Here is a 15747-nt window from a genome sequence, read left to right as displayed (position 1 = left end):
ACATTATCCAAATGTCAGAATATAAACCAATTATAGGTGGATGGTAAGCATTATATTGGAATGTTAAAAATGTAATTTATTCTCGCTATCTCTCCACCAGCGTAATATTGTTTTTGCTCACTGTTTAGTGCTTCTATTTTGTACTTTGCAGATTTTAGTCCTCAACATTGACTGAAAGCTGCAAGAGAAGTTCATGGCTTACTGGTAAATCTAATTATCTGCTAAATTCCCTTTTTTTTTTTTGCCTTCTTGCATTATGCTTGTGATTGTTTATGTAAATTTTTTCAACCAGACAGTTGGAATTGTCTGACCAACACAAATTATTCTTCTCATCATCTAAAAGTTGCCTCACATGGACATCCCACATTAAAAGTGAATTGCTTTTTGTTGGTTTTGTAAAATGATTTTCTGCATATACCACGAGTAAATAAATAAATAACAGGTTTGCAGAAATACAAACTGACCCTGATACTCTGAATACGAACCTAATGGACTTTCTGCTCTAGTCTCTGACTGACCTGAAACATGTTCCATATGCATTTCCGCCACTTTAGCTACAATATATTCTCTCTCTCCTCTTTACTGCCACTAAAATACACTCTCCGCTGTGGTCTGACAACTGAAAATTCTTGTATGGATCTCTACTGCCAAGGGTCCTATTGATTTAGATCTATGGAACTTGCACTAGATTGGAACCAACTTGTCTGTAACCTATTTAAGTGATGGCTAGACATTCTCATTTTTTTCTGAACTTGACTGCATGTGCATATCTTACGCTTCAAAAATTAGCTGATCCTTTCAGAAGTTCCAAATAGAAGTGGGGAAACTAAGCTCCTCATGAATATCATAAACCTGGAAACTATTGGCTTCTGCTCCTTCATTGTCCTCTATTCCTTGCATCTCAATCAGCGTGTCCCAATTGAAACTTGTCTCGGGAAAGGCCACAAGTTCATCATCACCTTTCGATGAACTTTCAGGCACTGGAAAACTTTCATTGGGGTTTCTGCCATCTGAGGAACTCTCTTCTTTTAGTATGCCCATCTGTTCAAGGAACTCGTGTAGATCAATTTGTGGCTTCTCTTCATGATCTCCTGGCATCTTCTCTGATGAAATTTCCGCTACAAAATCTTCTTCTTGGATTTTGTCAGTCATGATCTTATTTTCAGTTCCCGAATTGCAGGATGATGAACTAGAAAATGACTGATTAAAAACTCCATTTTTCTTGAGTTCTTGGAGTCTCTGATGAATGACGTGAACATTGGGTTGAGCATTCAGATTGAGCAATCCACTGGAAGGAAACATTGAAATGAAGTTTTTGGTGGGAAACCATTTGAATTTCTGAGATTTGTTTAGAGGATTGAAATTAGAGCGAAGGTGGGGTAGGTTGAGGTAAGCGTCTGGCCCATATAACCTCCTTGCAGCTTCATCGTAAGCCATAGCTGCTTCTTCGGCAGTGGCAAAAGAACCCAACCAAAGTCTGGTTCGCTTCTTGGGCTCTCTGATTTCTGCCACCCATTTGCCCCAAGTTCTTTGTCGAACTCCTCGATACTCGCATGTGGCGTTCTGAGGCCCACCTTTGCCTCGTGCGGGGCCTTTCTTCCATGGCTTTACCAGAGCTTTTCTTGAATTTTCCATGTTTGCTTTCTTGAGGAAAAAAAGGTAGTTCAGTGAGAAGGGCTAGTGATAGTTGTAGTGCAAAGAATGAGTGAAAGGCGCGGGATATATGTACACTTAAAGTGTGTAGTTTTGGTTTAATTGGTTTCACGTTTTGATGAAGTTCCCAAGCCCATGTGACCGTTGGGATGATTGTGTAGTCTCAGGTACTTTTTAAAAATACTATCCGTTTTTGAATTCTTGTTAAATGATTTTATATTTCTTTTCTGATAGGAAATAATAATAATTATAATACTTACCAGTGAATTCCATGTACATATTCAATATGGATATGATGCATGGTATGCCTGTTCGCATGCAAGTATATGGATCCATAGATACTAATGTATGGAATTGAAGATGTATGATGCATAGATGCGATTAGATTAAGGCATCTACACACTAATATTTGACAAATGCAATTTATTTATTTTTATTTTTTTTAAACAAATGATAAAAAGTGTTTCTAATGTCGATTCTCTTGTTTGGAAGTAGTTTTTTCTTTTATCGAACAGTGGAGGACAACTTCAAAAGCGAAGTGAAACTAATCATTTTTTAATAATGATGTAATACGAGAGTGCTTTTGAAAGGATAATGGTTACTGGTGTGCAATTGCAAGGAAGTGGAGTAATTTTTGAAAAAATAGTAGGAAAGTGGAGTGTGGAATTTATTTTTCATATATTAAAATGGTATATAATGGTGAATTTACTGAATTATGAGATAATGACGAGGTTGGTTCCTCTCCTCCACAATATATTCCTTGATTCATGGCTCAAAAAAGGGCACGTTCTCTTTTATGAAACAATATTATGTTATTTTGAGGAAACTGACTCAACATTTAATCAGCCATATGTTTTGAGAAATCTAATGTGATATGTGACCATGGTATTTTTTGTTAATTTAATTTTCTTTAGTTAGGGGTATAATTGTCTTTTCACACGAGCAGTTTTAAACAAAATATTTTTAAAGTAATTTTTGCGAAAAAAAAATTCCTGTGGGGCTGGTTTGTTATCAAGACTAGAAGGGAGGTTACGAAAATATATATATATATATATATGCCAGATTAGAGGTAATTGTTATTAATTAAAAAACAGAGAAAGTAAGTATAATAAACTCCAACTAATTAACAAAATGGAAAATGATAAGAAAATCAAACCAAACAACCGAATAAAAGGTCGAATTTAACGTGGTTCACCTACGTCAGATTATTTTTTAAAAACATAACTCCTACCTCTTTCATTCTCTCTCCTCTCTTCCTCTAATTCTCAATTTTTCTTTTGTATTCAATTTTATCTTTGATTTTGGTTTTGTCTCTCTTCTTGATTTCGCAAAATTGAAGATAAAAAAAAAAAAAAAAAAAAAAAAATCTTCATGTTTTGTAAATACAGAAGCACAAAACCAAAACAAAAAAGAAAAAGAAAAAGAAAATAAAAGTTGAAACTGTTGTTTCTTTCCTTCAGATTTTGTATCATAAAAATCGAACACAAACTTTGAGAAGATTCATGGTTTCTCTTCTATGTGTTAGTTTTTTTTTTATTTGGTTTTTTTTTTCGTAAGAGATTAATGTGTTTTGTAATGGCAACTCTTGTGTAGATATTTATTTAACCAAAAAAAAAAAAAAAATTCCTCTGCATATTTTTCATTTGGGATTGGAAAGATTTATTTTTGGAAGATTTATGAATAGAGAAAAGTAGGTGATCTTGAAAAAGGAGCGAGAATAAAGAATTTTGAATCTTATCTCTATAATACTTTGGATATGTGTATATCAAGAGAGGGAGGGGATATATAAGAAGCATTGGTGAAAGGAAAATGAAAAATTGGGAGAGAAAAGATCGACAAAGCCATGTAAAATTCAGTGTTTATATGAGTAGAAACCTTTGGTTTCTATATGGTCCAAATCTTACAATATAAAATTAAAATTATTTAGTTAATGAATGCAACGTGGCAAAAAAAGATTGGCTAGTCAGTTGCATTAAATTTTAGGGAGGTGACTAAGATTTGTGCTCTATGGATGGAGTAAAATGATAGTGATTGCCTTGAATGAGCTTTCACACAGTCACAGAGTGGTCAATGAAGTTGAACATTTTAACTTGGGAAGGCCATTAAAGAGACTCACCTCAACATTTTTCATTTTCACGAGCTCCATTTCACATGTTTTTCTGACATTCACCACCAGATTCTCGGGACTCCCCATCACTTTTATCCCATGTCCGCTGCTCTCTCTCTCATGGAGTAAGGATACCATCCCATATTCTAGATGCATGTACCATCTCGCATAATTTAAATGTATGCTAAAAACATAATCTTATTTATTGTACTTGCCATGAGGGTGCGGATGAAACGATATACCCATGATTGCTATGAAGACAATGATACAAATTTCTTATAATTATGAAAATGATTCCACTTATTTGATGTTTACTAATAGGGTAAATTATCCCAATATAAGGGTATAATTGAATATGAAAAATTAATAATGATGCTAATTCTGATGAGTTAACGATAATGATGTAGATCATTACGACCTCCCCATAATATTAAGCCACTGAACATTTGTAAAGTTTTGCTCGAAACATTTATAATAAGTAGTATTTGTTACAAACTTACAAGTTCAATCAAACATTACCTCGTTCCTTTTTGTAAATAAGCTATACATTAACAAAGGCAAAAGCCACAGTACATATTCAGGGGGCATACGCTAGCTAATTACATGTCAAAAAAAAAACCCCAAGACAGCCAAACAAAAGCATTAAAAAAAAAGCCAAAAGCTCTTGAAACAAATTTGACTGTACAAGAGCAACCACCAGGACATTAATAAAATGGGATTCTGATGGTTTACCAACCACCCAGGATGACGAAAATACCCAAAACAGAACATGAAATACAAGAACATTAATCGAATATGGTATCTGGAAGGCTCCGCTCTCCCTCCAACCATCGGTTAGCAATAGAAGCGTGCAAACTTGAAAGTTGGAGTAGTCAGACGATGCATCAAATGAGCACAGAGGTTGTATTCCACAATTGAATCCAAGCTTTGAATTTTGCCCGGTGTCATGCCAATCAGCCCAACCAATCATCCAGACCTCCGGATATGGCATTTGAAGTTCTTTCATCCAAGCTTCAACTACACGTGTTCTCTCCCCCCGACTCACAAATGTCTTCATCGAAAGTTTCTGAACTACCAAACATGTCATCTACCCCTTCCACTTTCTTTCTCTCTTGCTAAAATGATTTCACAACACAGCCCAAAACATCATAATAATTTAGTCCTTTCACTAAGGACATACTCAGCTACAAGCTCCCCTTTACAACCTTGGTTAACAAAAGAAAGAAGAAAAAAGAAAAAGAAAAAGAAAAAAAAGAAAAGAAAAAAATCATTTTGATTTTGGGCTTCTACAAATGTTTCTCCATTTATCCTTTAGGTCCATCGCCGTGCGACCTTTCTGAAACACATGAACTCCAAAGTCCAAAATCTTTTTCCAGGGAATATTTTTGCTATTACTTGAATATCTCCGGAATCCCTCCTGCAACATAGAAGTAATGATCCCTATAGAACATATCTAGGGAAGAAAATTTGACAGAAACAAATCAACAAGACTAATAAACGTAAAGCTAGTGCTATTGCCAAGCTAAAAGTCATATATTTGAAATCCAAATTCTTGATCTTATATCCTACAAATTCTAGGAGATCGTTGAAGGTTTTAAGATTAGTACAGATAGGGTTTGTGTCTCCCAGCTACTTGTCAATGGCATCTTTATAGTAGTCAGGGTGCTTAGATGATTCATTACCTATATTTTCTCTCAAGGTCCTAAGGTCTATTTATTGGTAATATACTAGTCTAATCATCACCAGTGAATTGGAATTCAATTTGTTTGAAATCTCAGTGACAAGGAAATCTTTGAACTCACGTCTTCCTTTTCCCAAATGATGGACGCATTTCCTCCATGGAGGCTAATGCAAGTTGATGGACTCTCCTTCAAAGTGGTGTTTACTTGCATTTTCTTTGCCATGTCCTCAAATCAAGTGAAGAATTTGACCTTTGGAAGTCCCATCCAACCAAAATCAAAGGAAAAAAAGAAAAAAGAAAAAGAGAATCCTAGTTACAGTACTACTGTACCAGAATAGATTTGTGGATTAAGAATATATATCATGTCATCACCATGAAAACAAATGCAAAATGAAACTAGTACCTTTAGTATCTCTTCCTCTATTGGTGTCCATGGAACTTTCTTTCGTCTCAATTGAGGGATTGCTTGGTAAGTGCTACAAATTGAAACAAAAGGTTATTGTCAAAAATGGTGGCTGCACTAAAACACAATATAAGAGCACTCAAACAATAAAGTGACTCATATATCAGAATGATGGGAGAAAACATTACTGTCAAACATTCTAGTAGTTGTAACCATTAATGTATACTAAATGGTCTGTTAAAATTTATAGAAAAGAAATTTCTATGAAATGCACGAGTGACTGGATGATAATTACAAGGAAAACAATATGAATTATATTCAAAATAGACATGCAGCAACAAAATATCCATAGTATCTTCAAGTACAAGAACTTACTACTGCTTAGAACCAATGGACTTATCATCATCAGCTTCAAAACTTTCCTCTGCATTAACATTGGTTGGACAAGCAGCTTCGGGAGGTGAGCCAGAAACATGTTGTTGTAAAGCATCCTGCTGCAGGCCAACTTCAGTATGTGTCACACTCACATGGACTGTCTCTGTGTGTCTGCGGGATGAATTATCACCATCATGCTTATGATCAGATTGTAGTATTATATGTTCTCCTTCTAGCACTCTCACAGGTCGGCACTCCTGCCCCATCTTTTCTCCCTCCCTGTTATCTTTTGCTATGAGAGGCGGTGTTCCACTGATAATGGTTGCTCCTCCTTGTCCACAAGGTAGGTTGTCATTAGAACATGATGTTGAACGTTCTGCATGAGGCTTATCTCCTATATTTTTCCTACATTGGGAATTATAGACTTTATTTGCATTATTCCCATTGTAGTTTGGTTCATTGTTTCCATTCACATCTTCATCTTGTCTTTGTTGGCTTTGCTCCGACCTTGATCTTATAGAAAGCTCCTTCAGTCCATGTTCATTCCTCGAGCCAGTAAAAGCAGCCAGATCTTTCCTTGACAAAGACACATTTTCCTTCACTTTAAGGTACTCCGTAATTGCACGAGAATATGCACAGAAGGGGCAGTAAAAGTTCCCCCCATCATCAAAACTGGCTGTGGAGCCCAAACAGCTCTCATGAACCACTAATGGGCAGGTACTTGCACTACAAGCCAACAACTGACCACTTTTGTTACACTTCATGCAAAAATTCAGTTCCGTGCAGTCAGCTGCAGCCAACGAATCTTGACTGAATGAGCATTGGGAGCTCAAGAAAATATGCTTCTTCTTGGAAATATCAATCTTCTCATCATGAGACTCATCACTATCACAAGACATTTCGTATTCACGATTATGCTCCATGTCATCTTTCGTTTCATCAGCAAAAAATTTCCAGTGGGATCCATCTGGAGGTGCACCATTTGATGTACTCGGTTGAGAACCACGCAGACGGTTCCCTCTGGCTTCATCAATGGAAAGTTTATGATGGGGTGAACTGTTCAATGTTCTAGTTTGAGCACAATGCTCATTGTCATCCTTGTCATCTACAGATATATCTCGAGTCATTTCATTATCACTATGAGAAGTTTGTACATGATTGTTCAGGAAATTATCACTGTGGGTTACATCGGCATCTTTGCTCCGTGAAAGTCTCTTTAATGCAGTATGCTCATCATGGCCATCCTCTGAGAAACAGCTTCTTTCCAAGCTTCCCACTTGAGATCCTTTTGCCAAGTCCCTCCCTTGTCTTCCAGTCTGTTGTCCAACTATCCCAGGCGAACCTTCTAAATCCCTTTTTTCGTGAAGAACTGAGTTATGAACAATGGCTGTACTGGTACAAAAGACATCATGTTTAAGCTTCTTGGCAACATGCAAGTGACCATTTTCCACACTGATTTGTTCTTCATGGAATTGGGCTTCAAAATTTTCCCTCTTAGAGGGTAGCGAATTTTTTTCAGTCAAATCTTCTTGCAAGAGGCCATTCTGATTTTCAAGGGTTGAAGAAATTAAGTTCCCTTGTGCTGGCAGAATTTGGCCATTGGTGCCGCTCCCCTCAAGTCTCCTTGCAACAGCATTTAGTTCGGCATCATCCACAGGCACTCTATTTTCAGATTGATTTCTAACTGCCAAACCATATCTTTCCTTCAAGAATGCAAAAATTGGATTGCTCCCCTCCATAATTGCATCCTTCAGCTGTTATCAAGAAACAACAAAGACAAAAACTACAAACAAGAAATGGGGAGGAAAAAAACAAAAACAAAAACAAAATGAAAGCAGCATTTAGGCTTCCCACTTCTCTTCCTTTTACCTGTTGTAAAGCACATTTCGGTAAGCAAACTCTTTTATGCATAATAAAGGGCTCGATATCCCATTTCAACAGCTCTGGCCCAATTATTTTCGAATTTGATGCAGATATCTGAGAGTTGTATGTGTAAACATAGTTCAGCACAAATCACACATTCACGTCTGAGATTAAATGGGATTCATGAGATATTGGGTTGATTCACATTGCATTTCTTTACAAAATTCAACCAAGTCATCAAACGAAGTATATTACCTCGCAAAGTATGTGCCGAAGGACATCTTCACAGTTGTCTGATGGATCAAACCCAATTGTGGAGTCGAAGGAAGAAGAAACATCACTTGTCACTGTATTTCTTTGAGCAACGAAACTCTCCAAAATTCTCAAAGAGACCATTTCCCTTGCATTTTTCCCTAGATCATTACAGATCTCAGGAGTACTTCTAATCAAATCTGAGACATTGAAACCGTGGACATGGAACACCAATCCTCAATAGCAGAGAAAAGATCAAAACAATAAACTGAAGTAACTGTCCTTAAGTAAAAATTTAACTTCACACATACCAATTAAAACTGATGCATCTACTTGCTTGAAGCTTGCTAGGGTTTCAATGACCCAAATCCATGGAAGGGCTGAAGCAGAAGGCTTGCTGGAGCCAGAAACCACTCTTTCAAAAGCTTCAAAATCCATAGATCTGTCAATCAATCTGTCCTGGTTTTCCAATTTTCAGGGCTTTGATTGACTATATTGATAAAGAAAAGCTCTGTCTGCCAGAAACTGCAACAAGAGTGAAAAAATACAAACTGTAACCCCTCCTACCTGGCTTCTAGTAATAAGAGCCAGCGCACTCTGGTGCTTGAGCAACTGAACTGAAAATAAACTTTATGCCGATATCCGGACATTCAACACAAACAGGATGGTTACTATAAAATCAACATAAATAACAATCAGAACACAAACTGTAATGAGTTCCCTGTGCAATTGCAGTTGGAATCTCCTGATCTTATTGAACCATATGCACAATGAGTGAAAACATACATATCACTTCCGATCTTTAAAACTTAGCTGTCAGGTTTCAATACTATCTACTATCCTTCTGTTATCTGAGTTCCAGCAAATTGCTTGATCATTTTTCCTTATCTATACATTAAAAAAACATTCTACATCACTTTGGAAGGGATTTAAAAAGGTAACAGACAAATCTCCTTATTTCAACTAGATAAAACCTTTGTCCAACTACTTGAAGTCAACTGCATTAATCCTGTTTTATCATTCCACTCCATATCGAGCCTTGCAAATAAATCAAATGCCAACATGTTTTATCTTTGTATCACCCGGATTCCTTTTTATAATTCCCCTGTTCCATGCAACAGCTTTAATTGGATCACGTCACTCCTCACTGATAGTTATCAGTGTCAACACACATGGCTACATCATTTTGATCGTTGTTCCAACAAACTGCTTAATCATTTCTCCTTGTCTGTACATTAGAAAAACATTCTACAGCACTTGAAAGGGATTATTTAAAAAAAATAAAAAAGAGAGAGAGGAGGAGGAGGAGGAGATATTTCAACTCAATAAAACCTCTGTCCAACTACTTTAAGTTAAACTACATGAATCGTGTTTTGCCATTTCACTCCATATTATAGCCTTGAAAATAAATCACATGAAAACATGTATTTTATATGTGCATAACCGAAAATCCTTTTTGTTCTTCCCCTAATCCATGCAACAGCTTCAATTGTAGTGTGTCACTCACTGATAGTCATTAGTTTCAATGCACATGGATACACCATTTTGATATATGTTCTCTAATCTTGCACTTGGTGCTAACCCCATTTTCTTACAAACATATTCATTTCTAATCCTAAAATTTCTTCTTCTTTTTTTCTAATCACTAATCCCAATATATGCATTTCAACCATTCAAGTTTCTTAGTTGACCAACATCAAACTCCCCATAAATTCCAAACATAATATTGAACCCTTGTGAGGCTTCTCAATTTCTACTTGATAAGACATTGCACCTCCCCTTTTGGAAATGGCAGAAAATACCACTCAAGCCAACAACTGCTGATGTTCAGTTTATGAAATTTCATTGTATCCAGGTTTAAGAATTGTCCTACACTCACCTCACATCTAAACCTTTTGTGCAAAACAACCATTCTTTTTTTTTTTTCTTTTTTTTTTGATAAGTGAATTTTTTTCAGTCAAATCTTTTGCAAGAGGCCATTCTGATTTTCAAGGGTTGAAGAAATTAAGTTCCCTTGTGCTGGCAGAATTTGGCCATTGGTGACAAAATAACCATTCATAATCATAAACAACAACAACAACAGTGTGCGTACATAATTAATATCAACAATTACAAAGTAATGAAATAAACTATCTAATACTAAAATTTTAAAATTTTTCTAAAAAAATTTGTTCATTGAGTGTAAACCTTACCTATGTGAACCAATGATTCTTTGGTAACATAATTGAAACACCCATCAAACTCATGGACTTGTGTTCACATAGTACACATGCGTATACTCACACGCGCGCGCGCGCGCACACGAACACATATATAATTAAAGCTCCAAATAATATATCACATTCAAAGAACAGAAAGGAAAAAAATACACAAAAATATTATACAACAATGACCACGATGACAAATTGAAAAGAAAAGAGAAGCAAAAGAGAATTTAAAAGATAAGAGTGGTATAGGTACTCAAGTAAGTCTTTTATTACCAAAACAAGAAAGTTTTAGAGGGTTTTGATGGTCATAGTGGCTATGACTAGATGAAGTGGTTCACTGGTTCTATATTCCACTGCTTTGTAGTTGAGTCCTAACTGCTGAAACTGAATTGTGCTTTTATAAAGATTCACCCAGCAATAAACCTCGACCGAACCTTTTACATTTAAACTAATATAAAAAATAATAATAAAAAAAAAAAGGATAAAAGGAATGTGTATGTGTGTGACTAGAGATATGGATCAAGTTATATACATTAAGGATGTAAGTCAAATGAATTTGGTTAAAGAGAATAACCAATTAGAAAAATGAAAAAATTACTTACAACAATTACTAATTACAGAATATCCTATAGAAAAAAATTATAAGTAGGACATAGGAGATACATGAAATAAATATTAAGGAAGTAGATGGCACACTTATGAATATGGGTAATAATATAACTGTAGTACCTGATAAAATACATACGTAGTAAAGATAGGAATTGAATGGTCAACAAAGTCACTTAACAAAATCCTACAAGAAAATTAGTGCCAATTGAATGGAGGAAAAACACCATGGCACCAATTTATAAAAATAAATAAGATATACAAAAGAAATTATAGAGGAATTAAATTAAAGAGGCATACAATGAAACTCTGAAAAAGAATAATTTTACAAAATTGAAGAAAAGAAACTTCAATATCTGACAGTCAATTCGGATTTTTGTAGTTAAATTCACTATGGTGGCAATCTACTAAATAATACAATTAATAAAAGATTATTAAACTAACGACCTAACCTAATGAAACTTCCTCAGCATCCAAGTAGAAGGTCCAGGGTTCAAGTCCTCACTGGCACAAAATAAGGGTGTGAGTTTCAACTAGGAAAAGGAAAACAAGATTATAGAAGTAAACAAAAAGACAACCATAAATTTAGAGAAATCATATGATGGTATGTCAAGAATCATAATTTCGTGAGATTTACAAAGAAAACATTTCCATATAAAAGTTACAAATGTTATTTAGGGTTTTAGACCAGGACCAAATTTATAATGTATGCAAAGAGACAAGTGGCACTCTCTATAAAGTAACGACCCATTTCTTAATTCAAACTTGGGCAAGTTGGCAATCCAAATCACATACACACACGCAGAAATTAGGGTTACAGTTATGGTTTGTACGTAAACGCAGGAGGGCTGAGATAATGTAGAGAGATGACACACACGGAGAGAGAGAGAGAGAGGGATACCTGAGAGAGTTTCTGAGATGGAGAGGAGAGCGATTATGGTGCCTTCAGTAACAAAGAGCAAGAGTGAGGAAGACGAGGAGGGGGGAGAGTGAGGTTTATTCGCAGAGGCGTTGAGGCACTTAATAATAGCCCAATGCGACGACGTTGTACAGGAAGCCAATGCGACGCATATCACTCTAAAAACCAAAAACCTTATATTAATTGAATTATTCCATGCACCCAAATAATTCTAAAACTAAATGTAAATTTAGAAAATTTATAATTTTTTAAGAATATTAATTCTTCAAATAATATATATAATAGATTAAAATTTAGAGAAAATAAGTTAAAAATAAAACGTTTATTGTGATTTTTAAAAATATTCAAAATTAAATTACAAATATATTGAAAGTAGAGGTATGATTTAGGTTTGAGTTAGGTTGATGCGCAGCTCTAATTAAGTTTGGAATAAAATTTTACTTATTGTTAAAAAAGAGTTAGTCAAACTTATGAAAAAATCAATCTTACCTTGTTTCAAGTAGAACTGCCCAAATTGCACTCCTAAGTTATAAAACATTACCAACTAAACAATGAGAAATATCAAACATAATAACATAATAAGAAGATGTTATTACGTGGACTATATTATCGATTACATGGAATTGGAGCAATAGATTTGGAATCGAAGAAAAATTTAGTTTAAAATTAAAGAAAATTAAACTAATGTTTTTTTCAATTCCATCAATACCATACTTTTAAGACTTCAATTCTATACAATCAAATATAAGTATTTGTTGTTGGTTACTTTTGTTTTATATTGGTTATTTCTAGTGTTACTAAGCAACAAACATGCACCGCGATACCTGATGTGAGCCTCAAACGACTCACTTTCCATTTGGAAATTGATTGAACTCACTTCTCAACAAATGTACCACGGTACCAAATGTGATTTGCTTATTTATGGTTGAGTGAATATATTATTTCCTTAATTTTAATTATATCATTCAATTGTATTATCTATTTTACATATTACATGGAGCATTCATAGCATGTAAGCATAATCCAAACTGACCATGGGCTTACACACTCTGGCAATTGATATAAATTGGTGTGGGCTTCTCCACTTCTGACAAGAATAAATTATTATAGGGTTTTGGAATCAAATTCGCAAAGCTATACGCAAATAAATGTGCCATATGATACTTTCAATTAGTTCTTTGTTTATGAATTTTTTTATGATTGGCTAGAACTAATAGTTCGAGATCATATAATAATTTTTCATTATTAAGGATCTTGCCTATATTTTTCCTTTATATAGCTCTTCAAATAAAGTAATGGCTTTTTAAAAATAATAAAGTATATAGCTCTTCAAATAAAGTAATAACTTTTTTAAAATAATAAAGTATATAGTGAAAGATAAGTCCCGAGAAATCTTCAAATAAAGTTATCTCACTTTTTTAAAAAGTGAATAGCGAATATGCAAAATTTGCACACCAAGTGGGTGTGCACAAATTTTCATCACACTCTCACCTAGAGTTCTGAGAAAGGACAAAAAAAGAAAAAGAAACAAATGTATCCTTCGGACGTGTTGAATCAACACTTTGATCTTAATTTTTTTCAATTTAAAATGATCTTAATTTTTTTCAATTTAAAATTTAAAGCGTTGATTTGATACTCCAATCCAAACATGGCATAAGGGTACTTTTGTTTTAAGAAATTTGGAGGAAATAAATCAAATGAAGAAATAACAGTGACTCACAAAAATAAAAGAACTTAAATAATTCTTGGTTTAAAATGAGAAGGGAAATACGGAAAAATAAGAATGACTTAGGGTCGCTTAGTTTGTAACTTTGAAAACAATTTTTAAAAATTCGAGGATTATAAAAGACAGTTCTTTGAAAACAGGAGTTTTCAAAAAACTGAACCAAATATAATTTTTTGTACAATTAAAATGTTAACTGTACAATTTTTTTTTTTATATCTTTAAAATTTTTAAAGACTATTTTCAAAATTATAAACTAAGCAAATCATTAATATCTTAACTTGTTTTTTTAGTCTTCTAGATAGGAAAAGAAGGAAAGATAACAAGAGACGTGACTGCATTTACTTCCATGGTTATCTGTAAACAAACATAATAATGTTTTGTCACAGGTAATGAGAAAGATAAAACTATTCTTTTATTTACTTTTGTTATTTTTTGTGAACTGTGTGAAGAGCTGGTTACTATTATTTCATTTCTTTTTTCTGTCATAGGTTGCCAAAATTGTGTCATGAAGTGCAAATATCATTACCTGTGGAAAAAGCTTTTATTATTCCCCTTCTTTTATTATTTAGTTTACATAAGATTATATTCCAAAAAGTAAGTAAAAATGGTACGTGGTTACACGTATTGCCTTTAAGTTTCTAATTTTTTTTTTTCCTCTCTTTTGGATTTTTATATAGATTTTATTTGTATTTGACCATATGGAATTAGAATGGATGAAATTGAAAGAAAGAAAAAATTTAGTTTATATTTATGAATTATTTTTCTCTAATTTTACCTATTTTTTTCAATTCCATGTAGCCACCTAGAGAATTTAAAGCCCGTATATCATTTTTTTTTAGCGGAAAAGTCAATGTTAGCATTCAATTTCAGGTTGAAGGTGGCAAAACATCAGCCTCTCTCCGCCTCTTAAAATGGACTCAAAATGAAATTCAACTATGAGTTTGAAAACCTTTCATCTTTCTTAACAAGCACTCTAATGATTATGAATTTATGAGATTGTCGTGTTCATAATTTCACCAATATTATGATAGAATAATTTAGCTTAAAAATAAAAAATTTCTGTATTTGGAGATTAATTTGATAGTACACTTTTAATAAGTTGGAGGTTTGATAAAATATGACACAAGGAAAAAATTATGCCTTTGAAGCCTATTTGCATGAATGTTGATCGGATTGCTTAAATTGTCATGAAAATACCACCAATAACAGGTTTTTATAAAAGTTATGACATAACACATTTTTTATCCTTAGATGTAAATTTGGTCCAAATCTGACATCTGAAAAAGAAACATTATGGTTTAATCTCTAGAAATTAATAAAGACCCACTATGAATATGGAATAAAAATAATACTCTTCTACACTGTGAACAATTATTTATCAGTTAAGAATAATGAAACTCACGTCGAATAATTGTCAAACCTAATACTTTTTAATTAATTTTTTATATCAAATACAACTAAATGAAAAAATCTACTACTTCAATCATTGCATTATTAATCAATTAAAAATAATAATTCTAATAATTCCCTAAAAGATGCAAGAATCAATTCCCATCAGTTAATTATGAGCCCGCATTATTTAGTCGGCCTAAAACTTTCACTTGGTATAACATCGCTCATCTTTATTTTGTCGCAAGCAAATTTTTTTTTGTTTTTTCAGTGATTGTGGGGGTGATCAAACAAATCTTATCACGTGAAATGTATCCGGTGTCAATGAATAATAAATGTTGGGTCATTTCTCTCCACATCAAGCCACATATTCATGTGGCAGACAAAGCACCAAAATACAATGGACCTTGTTTCAATCTTTTTCCTCTCTCCCCATACGCTCCCTTTGCCTCCTCCATCCATAAATGGAGTTTAAAGCTTTCTTACAATGATGACACGTGTCACATAATACCCAGGCCCACGTGTTGTGGATAAACTTTATGTTTCTAATATTAATATGTTTATGG

General features: G+C 33.9%; 2 protein-coding genes across 6 annotated transcripts; both read right to left on the bottom strand.

The window, feature by feature from the left end:
* Positions 1–414: 414 nt before the first annotated feature.
* LOC132313616 (dehydration-responsive element-binding protein 2F) lies at positions 415–1635 on the bottom strand. The gene has a single exon (XM_059812466.1). It carries the CDS (start codon positions 1633–1635, stop codon positions 799–801), a length of 837 nt encoding a protein of 278 aa, XP_059668449.1. The 3' UTR covers positions 415–798.
* Positions 1636–4368: 2733 nt separating this feature from the next.
* LOC132313614 (uncharacterized) lies at positions 4369–12171 on the bottom strand. Of its 5 annotated transcripts, XM_059812462.1 has the most exons (8): positions 12049–12161; positions 11600–11651; positions 8646–8859; positions 8338–8534; positions 8089–8196; positions 6220–7973; positions 5845–5917; positions 4369–5177 (listed from the first exon to the last, which is right to left on the bottom strand). In XM_059812462.1, exons 3-8 carry the CDS (start codon positions 8770–8772, stop codon positions 5028–5030), a joined length of 2409 nt encoding a protein of 802 aa, XP_059668445.1. In that variant the 5' UTR covers positions 8773–8859; positions 11600–11651; positions 12049–12161; the 3' UTR covers positions 4369–5027. The 5 variants fall into 5 exon arrangements, with proteins under 5 accessions (XP_059668445.1, XP_059668443.1, XP_059668442.1 ...); XM_059812460.1 differs by lacking the exon at positions 11600–11651 and having other exon boundaries at positions 12049–12171; XM_059812459.1 differs by having other exon boundaries at positions 8646–11651.
* Between the last annotated feature and the right edge of the window lie 3576 nt (positions 12172–15747).

The sequence above is a fragment of the Cornus florida genome, unplaced genomic scaffold (assembly GCF_030987335.1).
Source record: "Cornus florida cultivar Cherokee Brave unplaced genomic scaffold, ASM3098733v1 CherokeeBrave_3.0.0_Hap2_Chr06, whole genome shotgun sequence".
NCBI lineage: Eukaryota > Viridiplantae > Streptophyta > Magnoliopsida > Cornales > Cornaceae > Cornus > Cornus florida.
The sequence above is the reverse complement of the archived record's forward strand: the minus strand, read 5'-3'. Positions and strand labels throughout refer to the sequence as shown.